At 40.4% G+C, this 24,878-nt stretch overlaps 3 protein-coding genes across 8 annotated transcripts in view; all 3 read left to right on the forward strand.

The window, feature by feature from the left end:
• The window catches only part of PTGES3 (prostaglandin E synthase 3), a gene marked incomplete at its 5' end in the record, with an annotated part of 31,233 nt that extends 17,510 nt beyond the window's left edge, over nucleotides 1–13,723 (forward strand). Inside the window, 7 exons of the mRNA XM_082421170.1 lie at nucleotides 1,296–1,409; nucleotides 1,562–1,631; nucleotides 2,170–2,268; nucleotides 4,489–4,578; nucleotides 6,502–6,564; nucleotides 7,465–7,489; nucleotides 7,787–13,723. Of these exons, the coding sequence (XP_082277296.1) occupies nucleotides 1,296–1,409; nucleotides 1,562–1,631; nucleotides 2,170–2,268; nucleotides 4,489–4,578; nucleotides 6,502–6,564; nucleotides 7,465–7,489; nucleotides 7,787–7,806 (481 nt within the window). The remainder of the gene's footprint in view (nucleotides 1–1,295; nucleotides 1,410–1,561; nucleotides 1,632–2,169; nucleotides 2,269–4,488; nucleotides 4,579–6,501; nucleotides 6,565–7,464; nucleotides 7,490–7,786) is intronic.
• Nucleotides 13,724–16,792: 3,069 nt separating this feature from the next.
• Nucleotides 16,793–22,395, forward strand: ATP5F1B (ATP synthase F1 subunit beta). Its single transcript, XM_082421702.1, has 10 exons — nucleotides 16,793–16,962; nucleotides 17,429–17,611; nucleotides 17,854–18,028; nucleotides 18,562–18,683; nucleotides 18,927–19,111; nucleotides 19,627–19,785; nucleotides 19,880–20,002; nucleotides 20,712–20,924; nucleotides 21,346–21,547; nucleotides 22,124–22,395. The coding sequence occupies exons 1-10, from the start codon at nucleotides 16,836–16,838 to the stop codon at nucleotides 22,219–22,221; spliced, it is 1,587 nt and encodes a 528-aa protein (XP_082277828.1). The 5' UTR covers nucleotides 16,793–16,835; the 3' UTR covers nucleotides 22,222–22,395.
• Nucleotides 22,396–24,051: 1,656 nt separating this feature from the next.
• BAZ2A (bromodomain adjacent to zinc finger domain 2A) overlaps nucleotides 24,052–24,878 on the forward strand; it is a 34,092-nt gene continuing 33,265 nt past the window's right edge. For 3 of the 6 annotated variants that reach the window (XM_082421667.1, XM_082421671.1, XM_082421670.1), the window contains exon 1: nucleotides 24,054–24,242. The gene's annotated coding sequence lies outside the window, so the exon portion shown is untranslated. Of the gene's footprint in view, nucleotides 24,243–24,878 lie in introns of all 6 variants that reach the window. The other 3 variants (XM_082421673.1, XM_082421669.1, XM_082421672.1) reach the window with 3 other exon arrangements.

Here is a 24,878-nt window from a genome sequence, read left to right on the forward strand (position 1 = left end):
AAAAAGTAAATATTCCAAGTTGTTTCTAGTGTAAGTATATATTGGATACAGATACAGATTAACAGATGGGACTATAAAGTTTAATTTTTTATCTAATGTCATTATTTAGAATCATAAGGGTTTGTAAGGAAGATTTTTTTGCCCAGAAAAAAAAACAAAAACAGTTGCTTTGCTTTATATAGTCAGCTGCAAATGAGAACATTCTTTTTTTTTTTTTTTGGCTGTGCCGCACAGCATGCGGGATCTTAGTTTCCCAGTTAGGGATTGAACCCCTGCCCCTTGCAGTGGAAGCTTGGAGTCTTAACCACTGGACTGCCAGGACAGTCCAAATGAGAATTTTTTTGAGGACAAATACTGTCATTTCTCATACTTTAAAAAAATTCCGTTCACAGTTCCTAACATTGTAAGTAGAAATGTTGAATACTGTATTTGAGTTGACAATGGATTAGTTCAGATTTTTATTTTTATTTTTTAAAAATACATGTGTGTTTATTTATTTTAGTTGCACTGGGTCGTAATTGCGGCAGGCAGGCTCTTTAGTTGTGGCATGCATGTGGGATCTAGTTCCCTGACCAGGGATGGAACCCGGGGCCCCTTCACTGGGAGCACGGAGTCTTGACCACTGCGCCACCAGGGAAGTCCCCTAGTTCTGGTTTTTAAAATTCCGTGAAGTTGAATTATTAAGAGCAGGGCTGTAAAGGAGTAGCACAAATTTTGACAGGGCTACCTAAATGGTTAACTCCAGTGAGCATTTTGTTTCATTTTTTAAATCCTTTCTATGATGAAATTTGTATCATTGCGTTTTTTTTGTTTGTTTATTTTATTTTTGGCTGTGCTGGGTCTTTGTTGGTGCGCAGGCTCCTCATTGCGGTACCTTCTCTTGTTGCAGAGCGTGGGCTCTAGGTGCGCGGGCTTTGGTAGCTGTGGCACCCAGGCTCAGTAGTTATGGCTCGCGGGCTCTAGAGCGCAGGCTCAGTAGTTGTGGAGCACGGGTTTAGTTGCTCCACGGCATGTGGGATCTTCCCGGACCAGGGATCGAACTGGTGTCCCCTGCATTGGCAGGCGGATTCTTAACCACTGTGCCACCAGGAGAGTCCCTATCATTGCGTTTTAACTTGTACTGCAGCTGTTAGGGAAAAAGATGTAGTTCACGTTTGAAATTGCAATAAACTGCCTCAAAATAATCAATGCTCTGATGGAGAACAGAAGTATGTTACTTACATGCTAAGCTTTGGAGGTTATGTAAATACTCAGTGAATTTCAGCTTAACTTTGTTTAATTTTATCTTTTTGTAGGCAGCCTGCTTCTGCAAAGTGGTACGATCGAAGGGACTATGTCTTCATTGAATTTTGTGTTGAAGACAGTAAAGATGTTAATGTAAATTTTGAAAAATCCAAACTTACGTTCAGGTAAGTTACCATTTTACATCATTGGGTAAAAGGCTTGTTTCAGGCAGCTTGAATAACTTTGGCTTGATTGTTTCGTGTTTTCATTGAAGATACTACTAATCTTTACCTCTTTGAAGAGACTCATTGTTTCCCCTTTTTCTTTTTTGGTACAGTTGTCTTGGAGGAAGTGATAATTTTAAACATTTAAATGAAATTGATCTTTTTCACTGTATTGATCCAAATGTAAGTAGTCTTGATACTTTAATCCCAATTTAAATTGTAAGGAAATGGACATACTTTAAGTACTCATTTTAGAGATAAGCACTAATTCTTAACAGTTGAGAGGCTAATAAGTATATATTTTGCATTATTTTCCCTCTTGTAACTACTTTTCTGGATATTCTTTTTGTTCTTGTTCTTGTTTGGACTCAGGGCAATACTTTTTTTTTAATTTTTATTTTTTATCTTTTTAAAATTAAATTGTGTAGTTGATGTAAGGGCTGTAGTCTTAAGGCTTGTCTTATTTAAGCATAGATATATCTAAGTATGTTCTATGATTGTACCATATTTAGTTAACTTTTTAAGGTTTTATTCTATTCACCTTGTGCAGGGGAGGAAAAATGTTTTTTGCAATTGGATAGCTTATGAAATCTTCAGTAGTCTAGGGGTTGTTTCAGGGTTTAGAAAGAAATTAGGAGAAATGACAAATAACCAGCTACTTTGTGTCCTGTAGTAATACCAGAGAGAGAAACGGTGTGATCGCGCTTATTTTTGTTTTTAGGATTCCAAGCATAAAAGAACGGACAGATCAATTTTATGTTGTTTACGAAAAGGAGAATCTGGCCAGTCATGGCCAAGGTTAACAAAAGAAAGGGCAAAGGTAGGTTCCTTTTTCTTTTTTTGAAAGTTTGGTATTTTTAAGTAATAAAAGATGCATTGACATCAGACTAAAAAGTATTTGCCCAGCAAAGGAAACCATCAGCAAAATGAAAAGACAGCCTACTTAATGGGAAAATATATTTGTAAGTCATGGATCTGATAAGAGGTTAATATCCAAAATATATGAAGAACTCACACAACTCAGCAACAAAAACCTGATTAAAAAACGGGCAGAGCAGTTGCCTGGTGGCCTAGTGGTTAGGATTCCAGGCTTTCACTGCCATGGCCCAAGTTCATCACTAATTATCAGAGAAATGCCAATCAAAACCACAGTGAGGGACTTCCCTGGTGGCTCAGTGGTTAAGAATCTGCCTGCCAATTCAGGAGACATGGGTTTCAGCCCTGGTCCAGGAAGATCCCACATGCCTCGGAGCAACTGAGCCCATGCACCACAACTACTGAGCCTGTGCTCTAGAGCCCGTGAGCCACAACTACTGAGCCCACGTGCCACAGCTACTGAAGCCCACACGCCTAGAGCCTGTACTCCGCAACAAGAGAAGCCACTGCAATGAGAAGCCCATGCACCACAACAAAGAATAGGCCCCGCTCGCCACAACTAGAGAAAGCCCGCATGCAGCAACGAAGATCCCACACAGCCAAAAATAAATAAATAAATTTATTAAAAAAAAAAAAAACCACAATGAGATAATCATGTCCTAACTGTTAGAATGGCTAATATGAAAAATAGAAATAACAAATGCTGAAGAAGATACAGAGAAAAGGGAGCTCTTGTACACTATTGTTGGGATTATAAATTGGTGCAGCCACTATGGAAAACAGTATGGAGATTTCTCAAAAAATTAAAGGTATAACTACCATATGATCCAGCTATTCCACTTCTGGGTATTTATTTGAAGAATATGAAAACACTAATTGGAAAGGATGTATGCCACCCCTGTGTTCATTGCAGCATTATTTACAGTAACCAAAACGTGGAAGCAGCCAAGGTATCCATTGATGGATGATGCCATAAACTGGTGTGTGTGTATTCAGTGGATTACTACTCAGCCATTAAAAAAGAATGAAATCTTGCCATTTGCAGCAACATGGATGGACCTTGAGGGTAATAAGCTAAGTGAAATGAGTCAGAAGGAAAAAGACAAACCTAATTTTAAAAAGCATAACAAAACGAAAACTCACAGATACAGAGAACAGATTGATGGTTACCAGTAGGGAAAGGGTTGGAGGGGTGGGTGAAAGGGGTACCAGGAGTCAATTGTATAGTGATAGACGATAAGTGGACTTGGAGGGTGATCACTTTGTAGTTGTATACAGATGTTGAGTTACAGTGTTATACACCTGAAACTTACATTTTTTAAAAAAATTGGTACGAGGAATATAGTTTTTGTTTCATAGCTAGGTACTATTAATATTAAGGCCTTGTGGTCTATATATTTTTCTCTACTTTGAGGTTTATAGCTTTAACTTAATACCAAGTGTGGTCAGAATAAGATAGTCACTAATAGATGCAGACTCTTCTGCATTCAAGAGGCAGACTTTGCTTAGAAGTATAAATTACTCAGATGCTGCATCAGAGCATATCATGGTGACATTTAAAAAATAATAAGTTAATCACGTATCTGAATTTGAATAGTTCCTACCAGTGAATTTTTGTTTTAAAAAATAGGTGGGTTTTTTTGTTCTTTTTGTTTTTTTGTTTTGTTTTTTTGGCTGCATTGGGTCTTCATTGCAGTGTGCGGGCATCTCGTTGCGGTGGCTTCTCTTGTCGGGGAGCACGGGCTCTAGGCCCGCCGGCTTCAGTAGTTGTGGCACGTGGGCTCAGTAGTTGTGGCTCATGGGCCCTGGAGCTTGCGGGCTTCAGTAGTTGTGGCACATGGGCTTAGTTTCTCTGCGGCATATGGGATCTTCCCGGGCCAGGGCTCGAACCTGTGTCCCCTACAGTGGCAGGCGGATTCTTAATCTTAACCACTGCGCCACCAGGGAAGTCCCAAAAGTAGGTTTGTTTCTGACAACTGTGAAAGCAGCTTCATGAAACTATATTTACCATTATTACATTTTTCTAGTTTTTGTGTGTGTGTGTGCTGATTCCATGCCTCACTAGTGAGTATGAACCCACAGCTCAAAAAATGTAGTCTTTAGGTACACACTAAAAGAGTACAAGATAACCTAATCATAGGGTGATATTTGTATTGATCTATAGCTTAATTGGCTTAGTGTGGACTTCAATAATTGGAAAGACTGGGAAGATGATTCAGATGAAGACATGTCTAATTTTGATCGTTTCTCTGAGGTAAGTTCTTTTAAATGCATTCTTCCACCTCCCTCCCAGTGTATTTCTGTGTAGTCAATTTAATTTGGTTTTAAAGACATAGTGATATTTAGGACATGCATTATTTTACTTTCAAGACTGTTCTGTAGAAAACCAAATAAGATTTTAACAATGGTCATTTAACCGTTTATGAATTTTTAAAAATTAGTGTTAAGTTCTAAAGTTGATGTATAACGACAAAAAATAAACCATACAATCAGTGCAGCACAGTTAGTTTTTATTCCATCATTGGAACAGATTTTTGTTTTTGAAGGAGCATGAATGTGGTAATTGGCTTGCATTTTAGAGCCATGTAATATGAATATAAACCTTTAAACACACATGATGAGATACGTACAATGAGTGGTGTGTAGGGATATTTTAATTGCAAAATCAGGGAAAGGATTTTAAGTAAGCCTGTGTTTCCAGGATGTCACTGAAATACATATTGCCATGGCCAAAGGGAAAAAATCTTTGCAATTCTCTTAGGTAGACTAGACCTTATTAAATGTGTTGCAGTAAAGCTGATCAGAAAAGAAAACGTTAGATTGTAAGTTGAAGATACTCTCATTGTGATTTGAAATCTTGACTATATTTTTATGTTTCTTCTTTGACAACAAAGAGTTAAAAGGAGTAAGTGCCCACCTTCATGTATGCAACTGCTTATTTAACATCTCTCCTCACATGGCTCTGGCACCTTGATTTCAAAACAGAGAAGGGAGATAATGGTATTCATGTGATTCTCCTAAACTATGCTACTCCTTACCTGTAGGAATTGATGCCACCATTTACCCAGCTGTGCAAGTCATAACTTCTTAACAGTGTTCTCTTTCACTGATTCTCTCTATCCAGTATAACATTAACTGCTGTCTTTGCTGTCTGTATTTTGTTTTTATCTCCTAAGTAGCTCTCAAATGTATTCAGTTCTGTGTCTGTTGCCATTGCATCTCGGTACCTAGCATTGTGCTTGGCACCTTTTGAGCATTTTTCCTGCTCAAAGAAACTTAACCAGGATTTAGTGCTTTCAGATGTAGGAAAACTCTTTACTACTTGCTCATATTATTCGAGAGTTGATGCCCAGAATTTTTATACTGAGAGATTTGAGTAGGTATCATTTTAAGGCCCCTTCTAACTCTGAAGTCCAGGTAAGCATGTATTTTTGAAGTCCCCATCTCATATTAATTATATCGTCTGCTTATTTGTTCCTCTTTAAATAATATACTGCTTGCTTTATGATCAGAAAGAACTAAATATGGGAAATTAGTACTTTATGTATAAGTATGCTCTTTTGGTCCCAGTTTATTGTACGTATACAAGGGTGTTTTCCACAGTGTGTATCTTTTCTTTCAATGTCTATGTTTATTTTCTGTTTGTAACTTAGTTACTGGTGTTCAGCCTTTGATTCAGTATTCAGGCCTTTTATGCAAGCTAATCAGCCCAGAGGACTTTATTTTAAGTTATTTATTGGTTCTTCACAATATTTTAAAACTACAATGAGAATACCATAATACACATGCCACTTAGTTGAAGATACAAAACTTTACAACTATTCAGTACAAATAATCTCATTTTTAGCCACCAGAGGTGACTGCTATTGAGGATTGTGGTGTTTAATTTCTACATTATACATATATATCTTGTTGGATGAATTTTAATAATTTTTCTTCAATGAGAACTTACTCTTAACTTCCTACAAGGTTTCAGGATTTTATGTAATTACCTGTAATCTACCTTTTCCAGAAAGGAAGGTACCTAATATATAGTTTGATGGGGTTTTTTTTCTTTTTCTTTTTTTAAATTGGTAGAAATCTATGACAGACTTAAGGTTTATTCTGCATCGTGCAACCTAATACCTAGGGCTTAATTTAACATTATTTCTAAAACTAATTTTTACACTTCAAATAGATGATGAACAACATGGGTGGTGATGAGGATGTAGATTTACCAGAAGTAGATGGAGCAGATGATGTAAGTCTATAAGTTCTTTTCCATGTTTACTTAAATACTAAGAAACAATGTATTTTCAGGTTGTTTTATGTAGATTCAAGATTGCTCTTTTTTTTTTTTTTTGCCACTTAATGGTCTAAAAAATATTACAGGGAAAACCAGTTTTTTAAATGTGCCCATTTTTGAGGGATGGATACTTACTAGGAAACAGGTGTCCCCTGGATCATTCTTCAAGGCACCAGATTTATAATTCAAAATTACTATTTTATAGAGACATATGCCTTACTCGGTTATAACAGTTAGTTTAGGGATTATTTTGACAAAGAAAATTGAACAGGTTTTAACAGCAGGATTGGTCAGAGAGACGTATAGTGAACAGATGGATGTTGTGAATCTGTAAGGATATACTAGACCACTCTTCTCAACATTTCCCCACCTGGCATCCTGTTAACATCTTTTAAGAAAGTTGTTCAATGTAGTTTGGAAGATACTTAGACAATTCAACAGCTAGGATTAGAGTTCATTGTCTTCTGTCATTCCAGTGGTCTTCATATTGAGCCATTTTCCTCTTCCATTGAATGCCAAGAGAGAAGAGAAACCATTTTATACCAGGATTCAGTCTGGTTGATAGGAAGGGATTTAAAGGGTGGGCTCAATTCCCACGAAAAGGCATATATCTTATAGGAAGATAGATCCTCAGCTGTATGTCTGTTTGTCTTAAGTAAACTTGTTCTTAAGTCCATTGATAAGTTCAAAGATTGATAAAACCACCAAACCAAAGATTATATCTAACCAAAGATTGATATATCTTTGCTACCTTAGTCAAAAGTACAGTGCTTCAGCTTTTTAAGGCGCAAACTGTTCAGTTAGCAGAGGAATGTTTGATCAACTTGGTAACTTCTTAAATTTTCCTTTCTGCAGGATTCACAAGACAGTGATGATGAAAGTAAGTATCTTTGTAAAAAGTATGTTTACACAGTGATATTTCACATCAGAGACCAAACTCTCAAAATAGAGAAGTTAACCTGTTTAAAATTTTTGGAAGATACATGATTATTTCTTTATGGCCTCTAAAAAATAGCTAAAGCAGAAATTTGAATGATTTGAGATTCAAATTTTTTAAAAAAGACAATTAATTCTCTAGGAAACTAACTCTTGGTGGCTGCTTTTTCCTATTGTAAAACTTTGAAGTTGTTAGGTTATTCCCTTGTAATTTATACTAATCTTTTAAAAATCCTTTCAGAAATGCCAGATCTGGAGTAAGGAATGTTGTCATCGCTGGATTTTGAGAAAGAAAAATAACTTCTGCAAGATTTCATTAATTGAGAGAATTCCTAAGTTGATAGCTCTAAAGGCAGATTCTGTATTTGCCTCCTTTAACCCATTTTTCAACCTGTTTGTTTTTTTAAAGGCTTCACTAAGGGTTGATATGTACCATTGTATGGGGCAATTTTAAGTCAGCTAAGGCAATAACCTTATGCATGAACATTTCCCAGATTTCCATGATGCTGTTGAGGTCCTAGGCAATTGATAAAGCAGTTGTGATAAATAAAAAACATTTTACCTAAGTCTCCTTTACTTCATAACATAGATACTGACATGATTGGAAGCTTTTGGGTTAGGGAAAGTAAGTTTTAGATTTTAGAACATGGACTCAAAGTGGCTGAAACAAATTGGTTGATACTTTAAACTGGTAACATGTTGTTCCTCTGGTATATCCTTCAGGATTGTTCCACTAAAGTTTTATTTTTCAAAAAATTTACTTCACATTATTATACGTAAGTGATCACTTGTCAGTGTTCCAGATGTATCTTAGCTAAAACTAGTGAATGCCCTAACTTAGATGGTTTTGAAGCCTGTACATTTGGTATTGTTTGACCCTTAAACTTTTACATCTCTTAGCATGGAGGACGAAGAAAGGCTGTACATTGTCGCTTGAGAGTCTGTACATTTAGACCAAATTTGTATTTGCACTGTCAGTATGGCAAATGAGTTAAAAAAATGTTAATACACTATTGGATTTTTTATTTTATTATTTTTTTTTTGATTCAGCTTGTACCTGGGCTGAAAACCTCAATTTATGTTCATGACAGTGGGGAGTTTTTTTAATGTCTACATTCTTTCTAATAAACTGTTGGAAGACTTCTTGGCTATCCTTTCAAGTGTCTGGTTTACTGTAATTTCATGTATTGCCATTTACTGGAATTGAGTTTTTATTTTTGCTTGAGGAAGAATTTGGGAATATTCCTCTGGGGAAAAAAAAAGAGGCTTGCTGTAATGTCACAGAAAACCTTTTAAAAGTGGATCTGTAATAGAAAATTGTAGATGCACTTTGCAACAGTTGGAAAAGAAAGTGTTGTGATTTGATTGAAATAAAACTAAATGTGTTGTCCTCCTCTAAATCTTTGAGCTTCCGCATTTTGGCACTTATTATTCCTTCCAGCTTCTGCGTATTTGTCATAGCATAGAACTGCTTCATATTTCAGTACTTCCTTATGTCAGTCATTCAGGACCTGTGTTACAGGCAGTGTTAAAGTGCCGGGGGGATACAAAGATTAATCCTTCAGGTAATTGTGTACTCAGGGAGCTCACATCATAGGCTAGGCCTCAGGACAAATAGTGAACAAAAACTTGGGAGATGGGGAGTGTAGTAATAGATACGGATAGAGTATTTAGATTTAGAAGGGAAAACACAACCTTTTTTCTTCCCTTGTTAAGTATATGAGTGTTCCAAATAATATTCAAGACCATTTTCTTGAAATGCCACAACTAGAAGATCTTAGCTTTTTGGGGACTGTGGGCATAATAACACTTGGCAGTCAACTCTGTTTTGTTATGTTACAGAAGTATAACTTGGGTTCTGGTCCTGTTAAGGAAATGCAGTTTCCTCAGAGCCTTAGGTTTTTCCACATTCGGAGGTATGTTTGGACTTAACGTACTTCTAAAAAATTACTTTAAACTTGGTCTCCTTTCTCTGGAGCATACCAAAGGTATCAGTATGCCTGATAGTGTACTGCTTAGCTTCAGGGAAAAACTTTAAAATTTAAAAAACCCTTCTATTTTTAGTTTTATTCTCTCAAAGAACTATTTTTGTATGTCAGTTCTGGAAGTTAAAAGATTCATTAAGGATTGGCTTAATGCCAGCCATTAGGCTATAGCATTAAGAAAGTATATCATGATGGATTTCTGATTTCATCCTGTTTCTTAAGATTCTTAAAATTTTTAAAACCTATTTTGTGCTCAGACACTTGAATGGGATTTCATTAACCCTTATTGCTGTCAGGTACAAAGTCTTGTGAATGGTATCTGGTCCCTCTAAGTTAAAGTACTTCATGCCAAAAGGTGAATTGACAGGCCAAAACTGAAGGAGAACTATTTATTTGGCCTTGTATTGAAAATCTATAAACTGTAATTACTTTTGCTTTAAAGAGAGTCACTGGGGAGAGGATCATTTGGTGAGTTTTTAAGTTTGAGTGAGAGAGAGAGCATCTATTCTTACAGTTTGTCTATTTTGACATGTGGTGATAAAGATGCTATATTCAACTTCCTGAACTGTTAAATTACCTCCAAGGAAGAGGGGAAGGTGATTAGTTGTTACAAGTAGCATGAAGGTTTTATTTACCTATTCAGTTTTGTGCAAGTTTTCGTTTTTTCTATTTAGCAAGAATTCTTTTGACAAGAAATGAGTGATAATGAACTTCACTTGTATGCTAACATTAAATGCTCTTCTGCATGGCTCACCCAGCGTTATACCAACCTTGAGAACATAAAGGCTGGGAAGGAGGGGGGAGGCAGGTACCTTGTCTAAGGTCTACTCTAACTCCTAAATTATTTATTTTATCCTGATAGGCTTTTAAGGCCTGTGGACTTAACTGAAACATTAACCACACTTGATTATTAGTTGGTAGTTTGCTCTACTAGGAGAGTGAAAGATGTATGTTATCACTAAATCTCCAGCCTGATGACAGCACCTGGTATGTTGAACACTCAGCACATACTTGTTACTACATTTTGCATGGGTAACGTTTTGCAGGTGGGCCTGGACGTAAGGAAACAAGTTAGTGCAGTAATTCAAACAGTAAAATGTAAAAGGGTAAATTTAGGCGCTGGCATTGAGAACTGGAGAGCGATTCCAGAGATAATGTCAAATAGGATTTGGTGATAACTTGTATATATACTGCCTGTCATGCTTTGCTCTGAACACTTAATTTTTTCTAAACTGAAAACCAAATATTTGCTTACAAGTTAGAGTGTCAGCCTGGATAACTTCATTGTTTATGTGAAGAACCTATCCAGAACTCTAGCTTAAATTTCTTAGCCTCAAATCCAGTGACCTTGACTTCCATACTCTCCTTAGCACCCTATTCCTGTGGCTGTATCTCATCACAAGTTTAGGGGTGATAGCTGTAAAGCTGCTTCCAATACAATTAACACCCTCCATGAGGAGTATACCTCCCTCCCTCAACCATTGGTTTTTTTTTTTGTTCTCACAACTAATTAGCCTCATAGCTCTAGTTTTTTCCATAGAACTAGACCTTGGTGGTTCTCGGACAATCAAAATCATGGGGCTATGTGGATTCATCAGTCCCAACCCTCAGATAGGCTTTCTATAGTAGGTGATGTGGGGCCCAGGAATTTGCAATTTAACTGATACTTGACAACGATTGAAGTGTGATCCCGGCTACCAGCATGAGTCTCCCCTAGGAACTTGTTAGATATATGAATTTCAGGCACCCGCACAGACCTACTAAATCAGAAATGAGACAGTAGAGTCCAGTGATCTGCCTTAAGCCCTCTAGGTGATTCTGATGTGTGCTGAAGTTCGACATCTTCTCTTTTAGATCTAAAAGGCAGATTCTGAATTAGTCCTGCTGAGGTATCAGCTCCATCCAGTGTGACTTTGTGTGATACGATGTTCTGTATCTCTCCATTGTCTGATGAAGTAGCTGCCAGCCGCATAGAGCTGTTAGGGATCTGGAATGTGGCTAGTGTGACTGAAAACTGAATATTTAATTTTATACTAAATTTAATCCAGTATAGCTAGTGATTACCATAGGTAAAGCAGAGCTAGGTGATTCTGATGCTGGTGGTTCCTGGCCCACTCACTGAAAAAAATTCAAATTCTTATTAATGATATGGGGAAATCCTCCCAAGAATGATACAGAATGTAAAAGCTACAAAGGAAAGTTTTTTTAAAAAATCTAACATTAAAAGTAACATGGGTTAGGAGTTTGGCCGTCCAAGTGGTTAGGACTCCGCATGCTCACTGCTTAGGGCCCAGGTTCAATCCCTGGTCGGGGAACTAAGATCCCACAAGCCGCGTGGTGTGGCCAAAAAAAAAAAAAATTACATAGATCAAAAGGTAACTTAGGTTAAAAGATAAGTGATATACTTGAATAAAATATTTACAACATTTAACAAAGCATTTGAATAGCACTAATCATTATGACAAGCCAATAGAAAAGAATGGGCAAAAGGTAGAGATAGGTAATTCACTGAAGAAATAAAAATGACCAATAAAGTATTCTGTCTTAGAAATTAGGGAAATGCAACTTCAGTCAGTGAAGTAATTTCATACATTTAGTATTAGGCACATTTTTTAAAAAAGTTTTGGCAAGGATTCTGGGAACCTGGTAAATTAGCAAAATGTTTTAGAAGGCATTTGGCAGAATGTCATTTAAATGAACATAATTTTAGGAAATTCCCTGGCAGTCCCATGGTTAGGATTCTGAACTCAACTGCATAGGGCCCGGGTTAGATCCCTGGTTGGGGAACTAAATCCCACATTCCACAAGACTTGTGGCACGGCCCAAAAATAAATAACAATTAAACGAACATGATTTTAAGCCAACATTTTATTTCTAGGAATATAAAGGTAGTAGTAGATGGTGTACTCAAACGTTTACAAGATATCCTTTTTTTCATTCAGTACTGCATGTAATAGCCATTTGAAACAATCCAAATAACCATTAATGGAGTAAAATAAGTTATTACACATTTTTATGGCATAAGGTGTAGCTGCAGTCAATAAATGTACTGACACAGAAAGTTCTCCAAAACATAAAGATCAGAAAACTTAAGTTTTCTGTAGTGTGCTTCCACTGATGTTTTTAAAAATAGGGAATGCATATGTTTTATGTACATGGAATGGATAGAAAGTAATGGATATATGCCAAACGTTTTTAGTGGTTATTTCTGGGAATGAGATTTGGGTTGTGGTGAAAGGATTTATTCTAATCCTGTACATTCAGAATTTGTTCATGTATTACTGTATTAAAAAAAAAACCAAAATTGTGGTTTGACAAGAGAATATTGAAATTTTGAGGTAGAACTTGAGTAGGATACTTATGTGAAATGTCAGTGCTAAACTAGTTGGAATTGAAGAGATTAAAGAACTCTGAAGCTAGGGTATTGATCGGATTATTTTCCTGGAATTTGAAATCACCCAAGATGATTGTCAAGAAATACGGTAGAGACAAAGACATTTTACTATTTCCCAGAGTACTGAAAGAATGTGGGACATGACCGTTATGGATGGCAGTAAAATAAAGAGTTGGTAGGGAATTCCCTGGCGGTCCAGTGGTTAGGACTCTGTGCTTTGACTGCCGAGGGTTCAATCCCTGGTCGGGGAACTAAGATCCCGCAAGCCATGTGGCGCAGCCAAAAGAAAAGAGTTGGTGGAAAATGCAATCTTCACCTTAAGATAAAATTCATAAGGTTTTCAGTCATGAATTGTGGGGTCAGTCATTTGGAATTAACTTCAGGTAAGAAACCAGATTAGGTCTCTGTGGTCTCTGTTGTCCCATGGAAAGTAACTTGTATTTTACATGAACTACTATCTGGGAATCAAGAAATACGAAGTAGGGGCTTCCCTGGTGGCGCAGTGGTTGAGAATCTGCCTGCTAATGCAGGGGACATGGGTTCGAGCCCTGGTCTGGGAAGATCCCACATGCCACGGAGCAGCTGGGCCCGTGAGCCACAACTACTGAGCCTGCGCGTCTGGAGCCTGTGCCCCGCAACGGGAGGGGCCGCGATAGTGAAAGGCCCGCGCACCGCGATGAAGAGCGGTCCCCGCACCGCGATGAAGAGTGGCCCCCACTTGCCGCAACTAGAGAAAGCCCTCGCACGAACCGAAGACCCAGCACAGCCAAAAATAAATAAATAAATAAAAAAAATAAAAGTAGCTATAAAATTAAAAAAAAAAAAAAAATACGAAGTAGGACCAAAACATGTCAGAACTCTAAAATAGATGACATTATTTGTTCAGAAATACTGTTGTTAAGGCCTACCTCAACCCAAGCTAATCAAGTTTATTTACTTTTATTTTAGACAGTATTACTTATAAATTTAGCAGGTTATCTGATTTCAGAAGAGGACTTGAGGTTGCTGGGGTCAAACATTGACAGCAAAGGAGTTAGAAAAATCAAAAATTTACAAAGTTGAGCATAGTGGAAAAATATGCCTCGGTAACATTGAAAGCATTTAGCATTGCATTTTGGTACAAAGATTTGTTTAATGATAACCCAGCTGCCCAAAGAACAGTTAAATTTCCTGATAATCTGCTAAAAAGAAATGTGTAAATACATTTCAAAACGTGATGAGCCTCAGTTACCTGGAAATTTAGGTCGAAATCTTCACTTTGAAACTTCGATTAAGTGTCAGTTTAAACGTTTGACGGTTAATAAAATTTTGGCCACGACCAAAATTGGTGATACAAAACCAAAGGATCTTAACACTATGTCAATAGTAAGTAAAAATACTAGCCAACACAAATACACTGCTAACTATGTGCCAGGCGCCAGACATTGTTCTAAATGCTTCTTTTCACATTTTAATCTACTTAATTTTTGAGACGCCCCTATGAAATTATCTCATAATGAGGAAGGTGATATACAGAGATTTTAAACTTGCTCAGTTACAATCTAGTAAGTGGCAAAAACAAGATTTTAAACCCAGTCTGGGACTTCCCTGGTGGTCCAGTGGCTAAGGCTCTGTGATCCCAATGCAGGGGGCCTGGGTTTGAGCCCTAGTCAGGGAACTAGATCCCCCATGACACAACTAAGAGTTCACATGCTGTAAATCCCGCATTCTGCATCCAAAAAACTCCCGCGTGCTGCAACTAAAGCCCAGCACAGCCAAATAAATTTTTTTAATGTATTTATTTATTTATTTTTGGCTGCGTTGTGTCTTCGTTGCTGCGCGCGGGCTTTCTCTGGTTGCAGCGAGCGGGGGCCACTCTTCATTGTGGTGCGCAGGCTTCTCATTGCGGTGGCTTCTCTTGTTGTGGAGCATGGGCTCTAGGCGCGTGGGCTTCAGTAGTTGTGGCTCGCAGGCTCCGTAGTTGTGGCTTGCAGGATCTAGAGCGCAGGCTCAGTAGTTGTGGCGCATGGGCTTAGTTGCTCCATGGCATGTGGGATCTTCCCGGACCAGGGCTTGAACCCGTGTTCACTGCATTGGCAGGCGGATTCTTAACCACTGCGCCAACAGGGAAGCCCCAAATAAATATTTTTAAAAATTAAAAAAATAAACACAATATGGCTCCAGTAGCAATACTCTTAAGTATCTTATCCTATCTATAGAAAGTTCAACTCTAATAGTTGAGGGAGGCAAGTGAAATATATAGGTCCCTATTAACTGGGATGCTGCCCAGCATAATGGGAAGAGCACAAATTGCAAAACAAAAATGTATATCCTGCATCCATTGAAATTACCTTTGACCCCACATCACCGTGGAATGAATTCCTAGTTGCCAAACCCAGTTAGTTCTTTACAGCCCTTATTTTATAGAATGGTTATGTGATTTATACTATTGACCACTTTCTCTTTAACATTCTCTATTTTTGATTCTTACACTATGTTCTTTGGTCTTTTCCTTATTCTTCTGCTGCTTCTTTACATAGTGTATTTTTTTCTACCTGCCCCATACATGTTGTTGTTTTCTTGGGTTCTTTCCCTCTTACTAGGCAAGATTACCAAAGACACTTCAAATTTAACATTCTCTTCTACTCCTGCTTTCTCCTTTAAATTATTTGATAGTTCTTGCTACCAAATAGGAAACTTTCACTATCACGCAGAAAAATGAGAACTAATGTGTGCTGGTCGGAGAAAGTCTGGGGAACTAGCTTCATGCTGAACTACTCCATTTAGCCATGTTTGTTCTAATAGATTAAGGGTCTACCCCACCCTGCCACCAAATACCTTGAATAAAGTCAATACTACAGAAAAGGATGTCCTGTTTATTTTACCATTTTTCATGCTCAAGGACCACACACCTATCACTGCCCAGCCTCCGCTCCCATCCAAGACCCTGAGAACTGGTTCCGGCTTCTCTCTATACTAATCTCCTTACTATCCTCTCTTTTTCTTCCCTTCCTCACCTCTAACCTTCCTCACCTGCAGTTCCACAAAAGGAACATGCTGTTTAATGCAAATGTGTGCTTGGAATATTCTTCCTTCCTACTTTACCCTAGGAATTCTACTGATGTTTTGCGACCAGTCTATCAGCCTCCTCCACTTAGAGACAATTCCTCCTACATTTCTAGATGACCCAAATTTATCCCCTCCTTCTTCCTCCATACATTTTACCCTCTACTAACCAGGACCCATCACACTTGATTGCATTTTTTACTCATCTGTCTTCCCTTAAAAGTGAGGTCCTAAGTCTTATTTATCTTTGCCTCCTCAATGCCTAGCACACATTTGTTAAACGACTGGTTACATGAGTTTCTTTGTAGCTTTAATTCTGTCCGGATTCCTGACCTCCTGAGTTATCTGAAAGCTTCCAATCTCACTACTGAGAAATAAAAGCCGTTTGACTCTAGAGAGGGATCCTGACTTAGCCAAGGTCAGTCAGTGGTGCTTCACGACGCTGCCACTTCCCTAACCCCACCCTTGAGACTGTCACCTAGCTCAAGGTCCTATCTAAGGAGAGAGCTCAAGGACAGCCAGATACAGCCTAAGTGCTTCCCCACAGAAACTCGGTCCCTTCCCTAAACGCAGTTCCGCCAAGTACTCTCTCCAATTGACATCCCTGTTGTCCAATTATGTTTCGCGGCTCTGAGGGTTGCACCTAACCAGACACTGTCCAATACAAAAAAGCAATTCAGATTAGCACCAATTTTGGCCAATGGTTGAGAAGATGGGAGGTTATTAGCCTATAGGAGCAGCGCTGAGAGAGATGAGCAACAAGATCATCCAATGGACATGGCTACTGCGGAGTAGGCCTCGCCCCCCAACTGTGGGGAGTTGGAGGCCAGACTGCTGCAGCGCTCAGTCGCCACCTGGGCTCCGCCATGTTGGGACTCGTGGGTCGTGTGGCCGCTGCCACGGCCTCTGGGGCCTTGCGGGGACTCAGCCCTTCAGCGCCGCTACCTCAAGTCCAGCTCTTACTGCGGGCCGCTCCGGCAGCGCTGCAGCCTGGTAAGTGCCTTGCTCTAGGGGCTAGGTTCGTTTCTGCCGTCCCATGACCTTGAGCCTGGGGCCGATAGTCGCTTGGGCCTAAGGGATCTGTGGTGCTAGAAGGACGCCAGGGCCAGCGCCCTGCCCTCTAACGGCGGGAAAACAAGAACAGGAACGATCTAATTCCGTCTCACTTTGGAAGAGGGGCGCTGTGTGACGGAAAAGTGCGGGCAGGTGCATTGACCTTCCCGTGGAATGGGGGCACCGAGCTCTCGAATAATGGGGTTTTATGCAGGAGGATGGGAAGATGGTGCAGGCTCTTTCTCCGCTTCCAGTGCGGCCCTCCCTCTGGACCCGCCTTCCGTGCAAGCGGAAGGAGGTCGGGCCTGGGCTGTATTCACCAGTACTTGTGAGTTAAGTCGGGGTTTCCGATGACCTTTAACTGTCCTAAACCCAGCTTCTTCCATTTTTTTTTTTTGTCTGTTAGCCAGAGACTATGCCGCTCAAACATCTCCGTCGCCAAAGGCAGGTGCCGCCACTGGGCGCATCGTGGCGGTCATTGGTGCAGTGGTGGACGTCCAATTTGATGAGGGACTGCCACCCATCCTAAATGCCCTGGAAGTGCAAGGCAGGGAGACCAGGCTGGTTTTGGAGGTGGCCCAGCATTTGGGTAAGTAGAATTTGTTAGGAATAGTAAAGATCTTGTTTGACCGAAATATCCCCCGAAACTAAGCTGTCTTCCTTCTATGATGATTTTATCAAAATGACTTTCGTTCTTCTGAGTTTGCTGAAGCCACATTTACGTACTGAGAAGGAGTCTTGGTTGACTTAGGTGTTCAATGCCAGTTACACTTCATTAAATATCATGAAGCCAATTTGTCCTGTATAACCCTGCAATGCCTTATCTGACAGGTGAGAGCACAGTAAGGACCATTGCCATGGATGGTACAGAAGGCTTGGTTAGAGGCCAGAAAGTCCTGGATTCTGGTGCACCAATCAGAATTCCTGTTGGCCCTGAGACCTTGGGTAGAATCATGAACGTCATTGGAGAACCTATTGATGAGAGAGGTCCCATAAAAACCAAACAGTAAGTATCCCCCTCTTGTTGCATCTACACAGAAAGGAACTGTTTTTCCTAGCAGTTTTATACATTAAGGTGACAGCCTCTACTATAGCAGAATTTTCTTGCAGAGAATACTTAAAATGCCGATATATTCATTTATTAAAACCACACAATGCAGCTTTTTCTGAAGAAAATTAATGATGCAGAAGTTCTGATCGTAAAAAAAAGAAAAAAATCAAACTGCTGCTTAGGGCCCAAGTTGATTATTTCAGTTCATTTTAATACCAGTGGCCTTTGTATTTCATGTTGGTATGTGAAGAAGTGCTGTTAAGTTAGGGCTCTGTAAAAGGAAAACCTTATGACAGTTAAAGTTGTCAGGGAATGGGATTATTGCTTCCTGAGGTGATGAAATCCCCTTTATTGCAGAATATTTGGGCTCGATGGTGGGTGACAGTTTTGTCTAGAATGTTACGTAAGAGATGAGATTATGAGTAAAAGGTTAGGCTTGAGAATTGAGAGGAACTGTTTAATGAGTAGACACTGATCTGCCTTTACAGATTTGCTGCTATTCATGCTGAGGCTCCTGAATTCATGGAGATGAGTGTTGAGCAGGAAATTCTGGTTACCGGTATCAAGGTTGTGGATCTGCTGGCTCCCTATGCCAAGGGTGGCAAAATTGGTATGTTAGTGGTGGGTAGATATTTTCCAAACCTAATGTGTGGGAAGAAATCCTACCGTGTTATGAGTGGGTACTGAGACCTATCCCTCACTGATGAGTAGCTTCTGACTTTCGTTCTTCTGAGTTTGCTGATGCCAGATGCCATTTCTGAGCAGGGACAAGATGGAAAGAAACAAAAATTTTTTTTGAAGTTTGCTTATTTGGAAACAAAACTCTTATTCTTTTTTTCTCAACCTCTCCTAGGGCTCTTTGGTGGTGCTGGAGTTGGCAAGACAGTACTGATCATGGAGTTAATCAACAACGTTGCCAAAGCTCATGGTGGTTACTCTGTGTTTGCTGGTGTTGGTGAGAGGACTCGTGAGGGCAATGACTTATACCATGAAATGATTGAGTCTGGTGTTATCAACCTGAAAGATGCCACCTCCAAGGTGAGCACTGAGCTGATAGATGTCCACAAAGTAGTGCCAGGACACTGTTGCAGTTGACTGCATTGCTAGGTGAAGCCATGTTCTGTATTTTCATTTTATTGTCCCAGGACCTACAAACAAAATTTGTCAGTGTTTTTCCCCCAGCTTCTAATACACTAATATACATTTTGTTTTCTTCTTTGATATTTCTAGTCTTTGTTTTTGGTACATAGACCCATCATTTGAAAGCTAACTTTGGGGGGAGTTGAAGGTGGTTCTTATATCTCAGATTACCCTATTTTATGCCTTTCACTTACTTACAATTTATTTCCTTCCTACCATAAGAATATTGCCTCAGTAATTATAAGAAATTACCTTTCATGTTGTTTTGAACTACATCTCCAAAAGCGAAAATTGTGAACAAAAACATAGACATCTGAGGAGGGTTTTTTGGTAGTTTTTCTGATTTGGGGACCTTGGGTATATGGCTTTCCCACTCCTTTGCCACAATTTCTGAATTTGTATAATTACTGCAGGTAGCGCTGGTGTACGGTCAAATGAATGAACCGCCTGGTGCTCGGGCCCGGGTAGCTCTGACTGGACTGACTGTAGCTGAATACTTCAGAGACCAAGAAGGTCAAGATGTATTACTGTTTATTGATAACATCTTTCGCTTCACCCAGGCTGGCTCAGAGGTAAGAGAGAAGGCTTGAGAGAACCTGGTTCATTTGACCTTTCTATGGAATGATGCAGATAAGGCTAAAGATTTTTTTTTTTTTTTTTTTTAAGGTGTCTGCTTTATTGGGCAGAATCCCTTCTGCTGTGGGTTATCAGCCTACCCTGGCCACTGACATGGGTACCATGCAGGAAAGAATCACTACCACCAAAAAGGGATCTATCACCTCTGTACAGGTGAGAACAGTTAAATGGATGAAGGTCTAATTTGTATAAAGGTATGTACAGAAAGGTACAAAATCTAGTTACTTATATCTCAAAAGGCTTTTAAGTAGGTACCTGAGCTCCCTGAAATAATGTGTAAAATTCTGCATGTGCATGTTAAAGACCCTAAAAGATTAAGAAACCACTCATCTAAACTAATTGAAGGTGAACATGTAAATGTAGATCACAAAGTAGTGGTTTCCATCCTGAAGGGGAGTTTGAAGCTGTATGGAAACTGCGCGTTAAATGTGGACTACACTAACTACTACAAATTTTCAAATGTTCAAATGTATGTAGATGGTATATAGTAAAAAGTATCTAAAAATTTGTCTAAATTTTATTAACTTTCATGGTTCATTTTCCTGATGAACTAGTATAATAGTGCAAGGGTTTTTGTTTTTGTTTTTTACTGTTAAAGTGGGTATCACTACAATAAAGTTAAAAAGTAGGATGAAGAACAAAAGGAATAACAATGAAAATTCTTTCATCACGTCTCGGAGGGACTAGATAATCTATAAGCTTACTCAGCCACTATTAGGGGTGGTAAGAGTCCACATTTTTTGAGGTGGACTCTTGAATGCTGAGAAGATAAGAGTGACATAATGAGGAGAGGTCAGAAAAGGGGATGGCTTAAGTAGAATTACTTGGCTTCCTGCTGCTCTTCATGGGTTCTTGACTTTAGGCTATCTACGTGCCTGCTGATGACTTGACTGACCCTGCCCCTGCCACTACCTTTGCCCATTTGGATGCTACCACTGTGCTGTCCCGTGCTATCGCTGAGCTGGGCATCTATCCAGCTGTGGACCCTCTGGACTCTACCTCTCGCATCATGGATCCCAACATTGTTGGCAGTGAGCATTACGATGTTGCCCGTGGGGTACAAAAGATCCTACAGGTGAGTACTGCAGGTGAGATCAGTGGCCATAAAGTCGTAGAGGGAATTTGGGGACTGTATTAGGACTGTATCTCTCCTGGTGATTTGTGATTTGCTTTAGAGCAAGGAAAGATGAGACCAGCAGTTCCTAGTGAGTGTTAATGAGGTCTCTTGAGTTTCCAGGTACTCCATGTTTGGAATCCAGTATTTTCTAACACCACCTACTAGACTCGGAGTAGGGGAAACAAGACACTGATCTTAGCTGAGGGCCCTCATGACCCCCAAGTAACTAATTTGTTTCAGTTAAGAAGTGCAGTAAAGTGCTAAAACGCTGTATACAGAGCTCATTGTGAATATAAAGTTGTGTTAATCCTTAGGTTTTTGTCCAAATTAGAGGAATGTAAATGTTTACTAGGCCTCTCTTAATCTTATTTTCTCATAGGACTACAAATCCCTCCAGGACATCATTGCCATCCTGGGTATGGATGAACTTTCTGAGGAAGACAAATTAACTGTGTCCCGTGCACGGAAAATACAGCGTTTCTTGTCTCAGCCATTCCAGGTGGCTGAGGTCTTTACTGGTCATATGGGGAAGCTGGTACCCCTGAAGGAGACCATCAAAGGATTCCAGCAGATTTTGGCAGGTGAGATTTTAAGTATAAGGCTGAACATAAAATGGCAAAGAAACTGAAATCCCTTGAATGCTTGCTGTGCTGTGTTCCCATTCCAGGAACCATCAAGCAATATATAAATATATTGCCTAATTACATAATTTTTATATAAAAGTAAGTTATTTCCCATCAGTTTTCTTTGGAAATACTCAATGTCTGAGAGTAAGACTTAGACTTACTGAGTGCTTTCATGCTAGCTACTCTTCTAAGTGAATTACAACATCCTTATAAGGAAGGCATTATTATCCTGTTTTACAAATTAGGAAACTTGAAGCATGGCAAGTTTAAAATAACCAGTCCCAATATCATACAGCCAAAGTAGCAAGAATTTGAACCCGAGTTATATGACTATGGACCATTTGTTCTTAAGCTGTACTGTAGCATCATGTCTTGTAAATTGGATTTGTGAGGGAAGTTTAAGAAAAGATACCTAAGGTGACACAATTTCATCACATTCTGACTGGTGTCCTCAAGTGGTGAGGTATGTACCCACTGCAGAAAGTTGATAATATCCTTCACTTCTCACCAGTTGGGTTTTTTTCCATGTAGGTGAATATGACCATCTCCCAGAACAGGCCTTCTATATGGTGGGACCCATTGAAGAAGCTGTGGCAAAAGCTGATAAGCTGGCTGAAGAACACTCGTGAGAGGGTCTTTTTGGCAAACTAAGCACTCATCCTCCGTGCTGTCCCTCTCCTTGCTCCTAATCCAGAAATTGCAGTTTTCTCTGTAGGCCACATTCCTGAGAGCCTTGATTGAAGACATTGTGTTCTGTCTGAAGAGTATTTAAGGTTTCCAATAAAAAAGTACATCCCTCAGCATCTGTCTGTTTTTCTTGGTCTTGACAACACAGCCAACACTGACGTTTTTAATAGTAATTTTAGAATAGCCACACACAAGAAACAGCACAAAGTAGGCCATATATATTTGAAATGGGGTCATCAAAAAAGAAAAGCCATTGTCTTGGATTGATGGAACAGCTGTGAGTCTTGTGAAGGGGTTTCCTGGGGATGATGTGATCTTAATAGTAGGGTCTCATCGTTTGCCCTTTTATGTCATTGTTCAAAGCAAGTTGATTTTTTGCCTCTTGTATGTAGTGTATTTCTGCTTTTTAAAAAGCCAACGGACTTTTTAGAAGAGCATTTTGGGAAAAATGGGTTGGGTTTAGAAATAACTGCTATTCTAAGAGAAGGCAGGGGTTAATCAGTGAATTAAATTTTTTGGAAATGACAACGTGTTCTGAAGGATTAAAATTGAGTCAAAACAGCCCTCTCTTCTATCGTCTACCTTCATTTTTTTCAGAAGGTGTTCCTGACTACTGCCTCCTAACTTATATTTTGGGCAAGACTAGTATGTTTGTGATTCCTTGAGGCAATGCAGAATATAAAGTACCATGGGGCCTATTCTGAGGTCTGCTAAAATCCCTTAAAATTGGGGAAAGAATCTGTTATAGGAGAGAATTTTCAGTGTTGTTGGGCTTGGGTTTCTGAACTAAGTAATGTAATTAGACAATTTTCCCTTCATCTTAGCCCACTAAAGCACGCAGGATTGCAAGGATTACTCAAAAGTATACCCACCTTTTCAAACAAGTGCAGGGTTGGATTTGATGCCCCTTAAATGTTCTTTTCTGGGCCCAGACCCATCTCCTACTGCCCTCTGGTGGTGGTAGGACTGGAGGCTCTGCAAGAACTCTGATCTCACCATTTTGAAATCCATGAAGGCCATTTGCTGGGATGTGGTTCTTTGCTAATGATTGTTTACAAACCAGCTGGGGCTTTTGTCCTAAGGAGGAGCCTGAATCTGTAAGCTCCACCCCGAGGCATTCAAGTGGGGTAGAAGCAGGGCAGGACAAACATCCCAATTCAGAGGCCCCTGGGGGCTGAAGGCTGGGGAGGAGCCTTGGGAGAGGTGCCAGGGGTGGAGTAGGGGCCTCTGAGTTTCCCCCCATCTGCCTCTGACGTCCTTGGCACCAGTCTCTCCTGTGTCATGATCTGGACGTTAGGTGGAGCCCCTGAGCCGCCTGTGTCCAGTAGTTTGCTCCTAGAAAAGCCTGGATTTGGGGAAATGCTGAGTTACGGGGGTTGGGGGCACATCCTCTAGGTCCTTACTCTGGAGTGGGTAAGAAGCTGGTGCAGAAGCCCCCAGGGTATGGGTCCGCCCTTTCTGCTCTGTTTTCCCATGTTATCCAGATGCAGACCTAGGAACTGTGAACCTAAGGTTGTTTCTATCATACCTCCACCCTTCCCCCCACACATTTATGTCTCTTAGCATTCATCGAGAACCTTCTCCCTCTCACTAGCTGCAACTATTTATTTCCTTCCCCCTTCACCGCTCTCTTCTTGTACCACGCCACTGGGGTGTCAACACAGATCTAACCTTCCTCCATATTTCTCCTGGTTCTGCCCTGTCCTCACCGCCTCCTCCCTCTCCACCCAGAGAAAGCCACGCCCTTCCCTCCTCCCTCCCCACCCTAGTCTGTCACACAGGGACATCACCCTACAGCAGTTCAGGCTGTGGTTCGCAGGAAGCATACATTGGCTTTTTGATTCGTGCTAGTTCCCACCTCACAGTTTGGGAGGATCTAACACCAGCCTGCACGTGAAGGGGGAACCAAGGACAGTGAGGAGCTGGGTGGTCCCAGCCCTGGAGCCCTGCCAGCCCGACATGGGTAAGTATGAGGACCAGCCCCCGGGAAGGCCTGAGGGATGCCTACCTCCCTCCCTGGCTGACTCAGCAGGGGTGGGGCCTAACCTTTGCTCTTTTGGGGGGTGAAGGAGGGGAAACCAGACTATAGGGGCACAGGGGCTCAGCTGGTGAGGCTGCCGACCAAGGGGTCATGAACATTGGCAAGCTCCAGCTCTGGGGAAGAGCCTAAGAGTGCACCTTAGGTTGGGGCTTTCCCCACCTCACCACCCCCGCCCCAGCCCCTTGCGCCTCCCACTTAAGCTGCTGAGATTCAAGAAATATTTCACAGCACTCACTGCTGGCCTTACCCCCACAAAAGTAAAGCCCACTTTCGGTCACACTGGATGATTTTTAAGGTGCTTCTCCCCCTGTTTTCTCCCCGGCCTTTCAAGTCCCTGCCCTCTTCCCTCCTTGACCCTGACCCACCACCAGGTGGGGGGGCTGCACTGAGCAGCTGCTTCCTGTTGCCCCAGAGGTTGCCACAAGGGTGGTGGCGGCTGGGGGAGAGCTGAACTAGAAGAAAGCCGATTCTCACGGCCCCACACCAGCCTCATTAGGGCTGCTACTGGCGACCCCCATGCTTCAGTCACTAAGAAGACAGAGAGAGGCAGGACTGAGG

This window comes from Balaenoptera physalus (genome assembly GCF_965194825.1).
Source record: "Balaenoptera physalus genome assembly, chromosome: 13".
Taxonomy (NCBI): domain Eukaryota; kingdom Metazoa; phylum Chordata; class Mammalia; order Artiodactyla; family Balaenopteridae; genus Balaenoptera; species Balaenoptera physalus.

Coding starts and splice junctions, on each gene's coding strand:
- ATP5F1B (XM_082421702.1), top strand. CDS start 16,836: ATGTTGGGACTCGTGGGTCGTGTGGCCGCTGCCACGGCCTCTGGGGCC. Junction 16,963..17,428: donor TCCGGCAGCGCTGCAGCCTG/GTAAGTGCCTTG, acceptor TTTGTCTGTTAG/CCAGAGACTATGCCGCTCAA. Junction 18,684..18,926: donor TGCCAAGGGTGGCAAAATTG/GTATGTTAGTGG, acceptor AACCTCTCCTAG/GGCTCTTTGGTGGTGCTGGA.